We start from the raw sequence: 11,499 nt of genomic DNA, 5'->3' as shown, positions 1-11,499 counted from the left end.
TACACACGAATGTGCACTCGACAGACTACCGCCACGATTAATGACCCCGAGAAACGTACACGCGCCCTTCTCCTTCACAGAAATGCCTCAAGTATATACATATACCGTTTACCTGTTACCCCACTAATTGTTTACAATTAGGTCTATTCTTATAATCTAAACGTATTTAAGTTACGCAAGTAAAATAATGTATAATATAATTATGTATTATGTATAACGTATACTATCAATAATTCATAAAGAGAAATATCCTTAAAACATGTTAAAAAACATTTAATCGTGAAACGGTTGAACGATAACATTATTAATCTAAGCGAGTAGGGAAAAATTGTTTGATTGACACAGTTACGAGAATCTTGACTTTCAGAAATTGTACAAATATTTGTTCAAAGTTTACGCCAGTAAGATTGATATACACCATATACGTAAATATTTTCCATACACGTATTAGTTCTAAATAATTCACTAAATACCGATGGTACGCGTTCGCTCGTTCACCTACATATATGCTCGTTATGGACTAGTTTGATGGACGATCGGTAACTTGAGCTCGATCCGATGGTTGGAAACTACCAGACACCTAAACGAGAAATTCATTTACAACTAACTTATACGGCTTAGATCTACCTCACGCGTGCTACTTAACTCACACGTACTATGTTAACAAACAACTCGACGTATCCCAAAAGGACTTTAACCATCTTGTTACGTTACGCTTTCTGATAAATTCCAGTCGAAAGGAAAATACAGGTGTGAATAAACCGGCTGACGCGATTTGAATACTTAATCGTTCAGTTTATTCGTATGAGCAATTAAATGATACATATACATGGTGTGTATGAATTACGTGTCTCTCACTTAAGTCTAATACATCGACAGCGATCGGAGGCGCGTACAGAGCATCGAACGAAGCAAAGTACCGCCACGATTGCGTAGTTACGTTAATGATACTACTAGTCCGTATTGAAATTACTTAAGAGCCTCACGGATCCGTTTCTCTGGCGAGATACGATGCTGGCACAATTTCATAGATCGGTGTCGTACCAAGCTGCAACCTGGTTATTATCTTGCGGGGGTGCAGGAAGCTCTCCTAAATGATCGAAACTCAGGTCACCCTCGTGCGCTACGTCCATAGTGTCCATCGCGCCATACGTCGACCCTCCACCTATTTCCAACCCTTGCATCGAATCTACTGGTATCTGGTCATAACCTGTTTCGTACAAAATTTACAATGAACCCAACGTGTAGCCCTTTACCTTACTACATTTAATCGAAAATAACTACAGCGTCAACGATTCTGTGAAAATGTTCTCAACCCAGTAAAGCACAACCTTGCTAGATAATCGCGACATTAGGTTCTCTCGCCGAGATACCATTGCTTTTCGTTCTCTGATATTATAAAGCAGGAACAGAAAGCAAACGATTATTCCAAATCATGAAAGTTTCATTTCTTCTTGATTTGCGATACCGACACTTTTAATCTATTAACCGGGTCGTCCCTTGAACATAAAATGTTCTGTAATTACAATATGAAATTAAAAATTAGCGACAAAGATACATTTCTTAACGATGGAGAAATATTTCAGTTACATCGACTTTAGACCTTGCTAATACGAATATGGTATAATTAATTTCTAACAAAAGCAGGATGTACGAAGAGATAGGATATTCCTAAGTAAAAGAATTATATCGAACAGGTTCAATAACTTTTCCCCGGTTAATAGGTTAAAATACTGCGTGAAATCAACTAAATTCGAGACAAATAACGAGTAGAATGATAGCCACGAGATGCATTCGATTGAAGGTAAATGAAAAGGGACAAATAGAAAGCCAAAGTTTGAATTCGCGCGTATAACTGATAGTACTTGATAACAAACTTTCTTCGCAATACTCGTTTCCGCGACAGCACATTTCTGACAAACGTATCTTATCTAATTACTTACGAATACTTATCTATGCTTCTTTCCACCATAAAGTACGTTCACTTAGAGGAAAGATGATAAAAATACAAATATATCATGCACAACATTGTATAAATAGATAAAAAAATAAATAAATAGACACGCTACGTATGAATCCGTCGTACTCTTGATAAGAAACAAAAATGAAAAAGAAATTGAAACATTCACAAAACGTGCATTATGTGTAATATTTACCAAATTCAATAAAACGTGTATCGTATGGCCAGGATATATAAGATACAATGTATAAACTATGAAAAGCGTGTGAAAGAAGACATTTAGCGATTAGTCACTAAAGCAGATAACAGAACAGTACGTAAGAGCTGAGTATCACCTATGTTACTGCGAGATACTGTTGATAGCCTGTATTTTAATATAAGTCCGTGGGTTAAGCTGCTGTTAAAATAACATAGAATTAAATGCAATGCTTTCTTCTCATCATCGGTTGTTTTTTTTTTCTTTTTCCTTTTTTTTAGAAACGAAGGTGTTACCAAATTGTTCATTTCGTATATCGCACAAATAGGGGGAGGAAACGAACACGAGCACAGGAATTCGCATTACCAGTGATTTTCTGATGCAGAAACGAAGGGAACACATTTCGTTTGAAAGAGGTCTTGATAGCGAGTGATTCTTGGGTTACATTCGTTACAAGGCGTATCAAAAGTTTCGAAGATCGCACCGTTAATACCGTGGGGAAGGAACACCGTAAAAATTCACTTGTAAATTCATCTACGACCGATCGACCGTGTCGATCGTCCGAAAGCAATTAATCGGATAAAAAGGATAAGGCTCGTAACTTACCTTGCGGTTGATACCCTCGACCTCCGTGGCTGCTGTGTACACTAGGAGGTCCTTGTCCATACATACCGTCATAGCCTTGATCAGGGCCAAGCATGTCCTGAAGAGATTAGGTAGCTCAGATCAACACAAAACGTATCTTCCTTTACAGGCGTGTCTTTAACAGCCGGCGAGGGTAATACGTCAAGATACTCGTGTCGCAGTATCACCGACAACTCCGCGTACGAAAACATCGTTTAAAGGCATTACAAAATACGTGGAACATGAGTAAACGTGTGACGCGTTTATAGCGTTTGAAAAAGTAATCGCGGATGGCTTTATGTTATTCAACCTATTATGGTGGGGGATGAAACACGAATGATGATGAAACGCATTCTCATGCATAACGTAATGTTGCAATCTAAGGATATATCATAATAAAATCATCGCTGTACATTTATTACAGGTTCCATTGCTCCATTAGGCATATTTCATTTGAAACTTTTCAGCGAATATGGAATAGCGTGAAAGGTTAAAGCATCGATTTCAACGAGAGTTATAGTGAATACATACGTAGAATTTGTCCAAATATTATGGGTGATACTCGAAAGTTTTTCGCCAATTTTATGCTATGTGGGTTCAAAGTTTGAAGTTTTTACTCTCTAATCGATTTAATTTTCATAATTGTCACCTAAGTTGTGCGAACTGGAATAATGGATAACGACATTCAGTTTTGCAAACACTATCTAATTATATATTGCTAAACTTACATGAAGGGGACGATTACGTATGCGAGTACCTGTTACTAGTCAGATAAAATTGCTGTATCGTTATTATGCCCTCGTGGCTTAATTTACTTAACACGATGTAACCAAGTGTGAAAGGGAAATCTGATGCTTGAATAAATTAGCATACGAACCGATGACAATCTGTCTTATAAAAATCGGCTTACGCGTTTATTCCTAGAATCTATTCGAAAGCTAGCACGGTATAGCATATACTAAAATTTTATCGCAGCAGCACATGCCGCTAGATGAAAACAAAAAAAAGAAAAACAATCGGGGCTATGTTACAAGGTGTTTATAAACGAATAAATTTAACCACGGCATAAGCGAAGCATGCATCGGTATTATGTATGGATTACGATACCTGTAGATCTGGACCCATCCCAAAGTCAGCGTTATTCCAAAGGTTTGTATCCTCGCGTAACAAAGAGTTGGTGAGTTCCATGGAGAGTCGTTTCTTATATTCTTGTGGTTTATCTTCGCTCATGCGGAACAACACAGCTGCCGCATAAGTCGCGACACCTTCGTTTCTAGAGTGAAGCAACTCCGTTAAAGGAGCAGTAGCACCTTCTTGTTCGATCATTTCGGCACCTTCTTTGTCCGCGGCAAGTTCGCAAAGTACGCCAGCTGCGACGCGTTGAATATTTTCAATCTCGTTAAATAGCAACTAAAATCAAGATACAAGCGCATTAGAGCAAATTATTAACATCGAGCAAACTAAAGGAAACCAAGTTTCGAGGAAAATGTATATTAAAATTACCTGTACGAAGATCGGAATTACGTTCTGAGATCTGATAATGACCCTGTTGTGTGATTCCCTCGCGAGGATATGAAGCGCTCCCACAGTACCTTCCACTATTTCCTCCATTCGAACACCGCCATCCGCGTACGCGCCTGATGTTTGCTGACTTCCAGTACTTGCCACGGATGAACGTTGTTGCTAAAGTGGAATCGATCTTTTTTACACAAGTTCTAACTTAAATAATCGAATATACGGAATCGCTTCGAAACGGATGCTTACTCGTTGTGTCTCGGGGAAAGCACGCATCAGAAGCCTGACCAGATGATGAATCGCGCCGTGGTCACGAAGCGGGCCGTGATTCGCGGGACAAAGCGCCAAATTGCGAATTAATCCTATTACAGCTTTAACCAATGGCCAACGTGAAGGCGGGTGTAAAAGTTTTACTATGACCTGAATTCCGTAATTTAGGCGGACTGAATTCTGTGCCATTTCCGCTTCCACGTGACGTGACGTTAGATGACGAAGCGCGCATACCGCTGGTTCGCTGATCTCCTCCCGACTATCCGCGTAAATGATTGTACGTACAAGAGCGTCGACACCTCCCACTTGGCATACTGTTACCTTATTACGTTGATTATTGCAAGTCAAATTCGACAAAATACCAGCGGCACATGTAACGACATTTACGTCGGTAGAGCTAAGAACTTGTACAAGACTCTGTAATAAACCTTCTAATCCATCGACTTTGGTGCCAGCGTCCGATAAATTTCGTAACGTCCACAAACAATTTTGGACGAGTCTCTGGCTTGGATTACCGAGATGCATAGCAAGAGCTTGCATACCACCAGCTTCGACTATCACCGGTTTATTACTAAGACAAACGGACAACACTTTCAAGGCTCTTGAAGTCGTCCATAGAAGCTTCTCATAATCGTAAGAACGCATTATGCGTACCAACTCTATTGGTCCTTGAGAAGCTAATATAATTAATTTGCTCTCTTGATTACCGTATGCAAGAATTTGCAAGCAATCGGTTACTATAGCTAAAAATTTGACGTTATCCCGCTGTAGTAGTGCAACCATTTTCTGTAATCCTCCGGCCAGCCTTACAGCCATTTTAGAACCATCCTGATGTAAAAGTAAATTATGGAGAGTCGTGATTGCGTAAAACAATACGGATTCCATTGGAGAACTCAAAAGCTTCACAAGAGCTGGTATTCCTCCGCTTTTGAAAATAGCCAGCAGACCTTGTCTATGATGAGACAAATTGTGCAAGGTGCCGACTGCTGCTTTGGTCGATTCAAGGTCATCACTGTTTGAAATGGCACGAACTAAAGCAGCTACCATTTGCGAACTGTTCATAATAGCATGACGAGATGCTTCCTTCTTGGAAAGTTGGTGAACTACCATCGCTGCTTTAGACACAACAACTTGGTCCTCGTCGTTTAACAACTTTATTAATTCTGGTATTGCACGTGTTGCGAGATCTGCGTCATCCTGATAGTTTATCAAATTGACAACCGCGTGCTTCAACATTTGACTGGGTTCTGCCAATCTCTGAACAGCTGTAGGTTGAGCCGGATCATACTGCGTCGAAGGAATTTCTATACCCTCCTCCAATGTTTCAGGAAACATAGCTGCGCGAACACGCTGAGATCTTGTATGATTCAATTGTTGATTCATTTCATCGACTTGATCTTGAGTAAAACCCTGTGCAAATCCTTGATCCAAATCAAACATCAACTGATCGCCTTCCATCTCGTCATCCTCTTTGCCTGATAAAGATGGCGCTTGGGTGACAGTGCCAGAATGTATTCCTGAATCACCCATGTAAGAATTTTGCTGCCACATCAAAGTTTGTTCTTTGGCGGATCCCATGGGTAGATCGCCCAAACCCTGATAATTCCCGTGAGACACTACAAAATTAATTGCACAAAATGATACAAATGTTCCACATAACATGCACGATACGTCATAGGTTGCCAACAAAGATTACTCACTTGGTCTGGATTGATTCGAAGACATTTGATAACTCATGGCTCCTACGGGAGAATCTATCCACACCTAAAATAGAAGAAAACCGTGCTATATACATCTATAACGCAACCATCGCTCGCATAAAGTTAGCATAAGTTTAAAGGGACAAGAGAAAACGAAACATTAAAGCACGTATAAAGTACTTTAACGCGTAATCACGACGTTATCACGATATTCAAACGCGCTCAATGTGGCGTGAATATCGTGAAAGGGAATACGAAAATATAATACGAACTGGAATACACTTCTGTGTCGGTCGGCGCACAACTAATAAGAAAAAAAAATGTCTTCGATCACACGGGGGAAAGTTTCGTCTTCTCGTTCAAAGTTTTGAAGACGCCACGACGCGCATAGGGTCAGTGCACTGTATTGCGAAGAATGGAAGGAGGATGCAACTACGCGGAATGTGGGCACGATCGAAAGATTCCTCTGAGCGTTGTCGCAGCTTCCACTTTTACAACGGAACACGAGCGGGGGACGCGGTGGTTCGATCGAATACGGTAGGAAATCGTATCTCTAGAGATGCACACGAGGCCGCGAACGATACTCGATTTCCAAAGGTAGAGGGACGCGCGTGGGCGTGCGGCACAACAAAGGCTCTGAGAATGCAATGCATCACCATTTTCCGAGGATCCACGAGCGGCGGAGAGTGGAGTGCGGAGAGTGGCAGGGAAGCGAAAACGGAAGGAAGGGGCAACAAGAGAGCTGACTACGATACATTAATGGAAGAGAGAAAGGGGACGAGAAAAGGAGAGAGAGGAAGAACACTTTGACACACCCAGCGTAAACACCGCCGTCACGGAAATGACAATTTTTTTCCTATCGGTCGATGCAATGGCGAATGATAAAATAATGCTGTGCTTACCGTATAGCGAGGATCGACCGAAGGCGACTTCGTGAATCGTGCTCGAACGAGGACACGAATGACTCACTACCGTACGCTCGATCCACCAAATTCCCGTTTGCCCCCGACGCTCAATCCACCTATCTCTTCTCCGTACGGAGCTCTTGGCCTTTCTTGCCTCGAATCCGTCAACTAAAGATGGCGGAAAACGACGCGGAACCTTCGATTCTACCGCCACCTGTCGTCTGCACTGATTCGAGTCTGCAGTGGTGCTCAATACCCATAATGTAACCTCGATTAGCTCGGTTGTTCGTTGGAGAATATTTATCGATTTTTACCCCTTGCGAATAGTCGATCGTATCTAACTCAAACTCGTTTACTTCACTTCCGAGAATTCTCTAATTAATTTATTTCCGCTGAATCCTATACTTGTATTAACCGATGCACTCCTTTCGACGCGAGAATCGCATCTGTAAGTATGTGCATACTCGCTCGTTGCATTCTAAGTTTAAGGTTATATGCAAATTGAACTCGACGGAAATAAAAAATACATGTTGAAACGTACAAGTTATTTTTCCAGTTGAAATTAATCGATCTGCAATTTACATGAGTTTCGTAAGTATCGTGTATGAATAAATTTACGGATACAACCGAGTATTTTCGTATATACTTGGTGATCGGAAAGAATGAAACCGATCTGCCGGTATGTCAGAAAAAAATATGCCAGATGGTGAAACTAGCGATACTCTATAATGTCCCAGTACCTCACGTACGAAGACCGAAGGATAATATGCTGCAGTCGGGGAGATCAATTTCAATTAAAAGACAATTCCCTAGGACATGGCAATTTTTTAATGGATTCGTGGGTATTTGTCCATCCACGGTAGTCGAGAATTTCTGATCGAGTTCAGGAGTAAATCGTGCAGCTAGACAGCTAGAATGCGCACAAAATAACAGACACTGGAGTCCAAAGTAAAATATACTGGCCGTTTGGCGGGAACACCATTCGTTATCGGCTGCGCCCACGCCGATTAATTTTCGGATGCGTGATGGCGGTACCGTTCCTTCCGTTCCGTACAGTGATGATACATTTTATGTCAACGCTGATATTGAACGGATAATCGGAAAAAAGGAAAACGCGTTTTCAAATACATCATCGTGTCGATATTGAAATATCGAAGCGCAAAGCTTCCTGGAATAAATATATTCCCGTTCTTTCAATTAATAACAAGCAATAACTACATTTTGTATAATTTCGAAAATAAAGGAAATGCTTTGTCGCGTAGGAAATCTCGATCGATTCGCCGCAAATGTTCGCAATATCGGACGTGCCAACGGCGTGAAACGTCATTCAAGACAATATCGAACTCGCAATAAACTGTCATCTGCGTATCTTGAATTCGTTGTACGTTTATATACGAGAATTGTATAAATACTTTAAAAAGTCGTTCATATATATCATTGGTTAACTTGTTAAAACATTCGATACAGGAGAATTTTCTTTTAATCGAAAAGAATTACGTGTTATTTTCGATCCGCGAGAGATCTCGAATAAAATATGTAACATCGAACAGGCGGACAGTTTTACGATGATTCATCGGACAGGGGAATACACATTTTTTTCACGAAATATTTATTTATTTACATAAGTTTCGACTACGACGTATTCTTGTCGGTTTCGTTTATTTATGAGCTTAAAGGGGAATCGTGTAGCCCACGCTTCGCTATGTCGAATATATACTGCCCTCCTTAACCAAATGAGCAAAATCGAACGTTTAGTATCATCGAGTAAAAAAGTAAGCTGAGAAATGTTCGCTTCGCGTGGTCTACCTATCGATCGATCGCTCAGATGATCGAGCAAGTAAGAGATCGAGTTTTCGTTTAGTTTACCCGGTCGATTCTTGAAATTTCGCGTGGTCTTCGAAAAAAGCAAGGTACCGTCTTGAAGGCAGACCAGGTAGAGAGCATAGAGGGTGACAGATGCCCGTTCAACGGTGTGTCTCCCCACCTACGCGGCATGCTGCTGACACGAGCGTTTATGTCTGCATAAATTCTCATTTGAGCCCCGATAATAAAGTAAGCACACGAGGGGGACGGACACACGTTGCCCGGTTCGGCGAGCACAGGCTGATACATAGATCACCGCTGAACGCGGGGCAAGAAAAGGGGGAAGAGTCGGGCAGGGTTGTAAGAGAGAAAGAGAAAGATAGAGCGAGGGAGAGACGAGGACTGAAGGGATGAGGAGTTCAGGGGCTGAGAGGTTCGAAGGGGTGGAGGGACCAACGATGGCTAGGCATATATTTATGTGTATCTATATAAGGTACACACGAGCACACGTTGCCTTTCGAACGAGTCACTATACAAAGCTGGACGCACGCACGTACACAACATTCTCGAGATGCAACGTGCTTAATTATATGCATTCTCAGAATCCGCGCTGCTCTCCTCCGCTTAATGCCCGTGTATTCTGCAATGCTTCGTGTTTACGCGGCGAAAGGGAGGATAGTCACCGTGCCTCATTTACCGTTCCATCTTGCAGAAGAAGAGCTAATAGGAGCGTATGGAAATCATCCTCGATCATCGACATTCTTTTCAGCAGATCGACTGAAGATATCGTGGTGAATCACGGCCGACGACTTTGCATCGTTAAATCTCCGTTATTCCATCCTGAGTGATCGGGTTTATATCGTATACCGAGTGATCAAGCACGCGGAAGTTTTAGTCCAATTTCACCTGAAAGTCTGAGACCGCGGAAAGGTAGGAATGATCATTCTCGTCCCGAGGGAAGGGAACGAGTCAACCAGAGAAGTTTCGGAGACACAGTCGTATCGTCTGGCATGGTTGATGGAGTAGTCTCGTGGCTAATGTCGAGCGAGGATGGCGAGTACAGTCAGCGTCGAGGACGACGACGACGACAAAGACGACGAACGATACCCGATTCATCACTCAGACCGACCTAAGGGACTCACGCAACTCCCAAAACGCAAACGAGTTAACAAAGCGTCGAACACTATGATCAAACGTCCAACGAGAATGTTTCGCGTATTCCGCCAAGTTACGGAAGTTGAAGATTCACGCTTCAAATAGCGATCGTACGATCTCGGTTCGAGATATTCACGATAGTACAGTTAAATAATGGAAAAGGCTAGTAATGCTGTGAATGAGAGAGGACTGTGCTGCGAAAGAGAGAAAAGCACGCGGGAGGGGAAGGAGGCAGGAAGATACGAGGGTAGCGTGGTACCGTGGTACCGTGGTACCGGGGCAGCTCGTCGAGATGGTATCCGGGGCGTGCCTCGTGTACCGCGGCGTCGTCGAATCGAAACCCTTGGCGAAGGTCATCGAGATCAGCGCACTCGGCACGTCGATCAGACGATTTTGTGCGGCACACCTGCGCTCAGGCTTATCCGGTCTGCCCTGAGCGGCTCCTCGCGCGCACAGCGTGTGGGTGCGGGCTGACAGCTCCTATCGGAATGGCTCGGATAGGTTATTGGAGGTCCTCAAATGGTATCGAACAAGGTTCTGCTGGGACGCGCGGGAGGGGTGATAAGAGGGAGCGGTTTCTCTAAGTATCGCGAAAGGCACGCATACTACTACGATCTACAGTACGCACACGGGGCTGGCCTGGGGAAGCGCACCATATGAACGTCCTGTGCGACGAGACGCGAGTGTGCGTTTACTAGCACAGTTCGAGATCGTCTCGAAGGTACACGTCGATTTCCGTACGGACATATGCGCGACTCTCTCGGCCAGGTAAATGTGTGCGTAAGTCGAATGCACGCGCGTGTACGAGTCCGAGATTGGCCGGTCTACTCGATGCCGAGGGAAAAGATACTGCGGGACGTGGCCATCACTGATGAGCCAACCCACACCGTGCGACAGCGACAAACAGGACAGCACCGGGACAGGACAGGACCGTCTCGCTCGGTATCAGGACTGTAAATCCGGGATTTTATTCGCCCGGTATCGAGGTTTATAGTGTCCTCAGTGGTACGGCCATGTGTGAGTCGTTCGCTCGCGTACGTGTGTCTGAGTTATGTTCAACCGTCTCGCGGCAAGACGTTTGCATATCTCCGCTCTTTCGCTCTCCTATACGAACCAACGTCTCCGGTGGAGACGAACCGTACCAGGGGAAAGAGAAGAACAGGAAAGGACGATCCACACACCGTCGTCTTCCCCTCGGAGGAGAACTCCGTTTACTTCGGTCCGTCATCCTCCGCCTCTGTTCGCGAAACGAGACCTTCCTGAAAAACGCGCGGTTTATCTTGGCCCCTGGTATCCCCCGTATACACCAGGTATTAACCGGCTGTCCGGCGAATCGAATTTATCGGACGGCCTGGCTTTATCGAACGCCCC

At 43.4% G+C, this 11,499-nt stretch overlaps 1 protein-coding gene across 5 annotated transcripts; it reads right to left on the bottom strand.

Annotated features, from left to right (window-relative positions):
• Positions 1-774: 774 nt before the first annotated feature.
• LOC117216460 (armadillo segment polarity protein) lies at positions 775-7,378 on the bottom strand. Of its 5 annotated transcripts, XR_004489368.1 has the most exons (8): positions 6,922-6,940; positions 6,266-6,329; positions 4,545-6,181; positions 4,284-4,463; positions 3,888-4,190; positions 2,763-2,859; positions 2,296-2,357; positions 1,053-1,210 (listed from the first exon to the last, which is right to left on the bottom strand). XR_004489368.1 is itself a non-coding variant. In XM_033463161.1 (7 exons), the coding sequence occupies exons 2-7, from the start codon at positions 6,300-6,302 to the stop codon at positions 1,026-1,028; spliced, it is 2,439 nt and encodes an 812-aa protein (XP_033319052.1). In that variant the 5' UTR covers positions 6,303-6,329; positions 7,168-7,378; the 3' UTR covers positions 775-1,025. The 5 variants fall into 5 exon arrangements, 4 of the variants coding, with proteins under 4 accessions (XP_033319052.1, XP_033319051.1, XP_033319053.1 ...); XM_033463161.1 differs by lacking the exons at positions 2,296-2,357; positions 6,922-6,940 and adding an exon at positions 7,168-7,378 and having other exon boundaries at positions 775-1,210; XM_033463160.1 differs by lacking the exon at positions 2,296-2,357 and having other exon boundaries at positions 775-1,210.
• Positions 7,379-11,499: the final 4,121 nt, after the last annotated feature.

Source organism: Bombus bifarius, unplaced genomic scaffold (genome assembly GCF_011952205.1).
Source record: "Bombus bifarius isolate JDL3187 unplaced genomic scaffold, Bbif_JDL3187 scf7180000010271, whole genome shotgun sequence".
Classification (NCBI taxonomy): domain Eukaryota; kingdom Metazoa; phylum Arthropoda; class Insecta; order Hymenoptera; family Apidae; genus Bombus; species Bombus bifarius.
The sequence above is the reverse complement of the archived record's forward strand: the minus strand, read 5'-3'. Positions and strand labels throughout refer to the sequence as shown.

Coding starts and splice junctions, on each gene's coding strand:
- LOC117216460 (XM_033463160.1), bottom strand. Junction 4,191..4,283: donor TAATTCCGATCTTCGTACAG/GTAATTTTAATA, acceptor TCTTGATTTTAG/TTGCTATTTAACGAGATTGA. Junction 2,860..3,887: donor GGATGGGTCCAGATCTACAG/GTATCGTAATCC, acceptor TAATCTCTTCAG/GACATGCTTGGCCCTGATCA.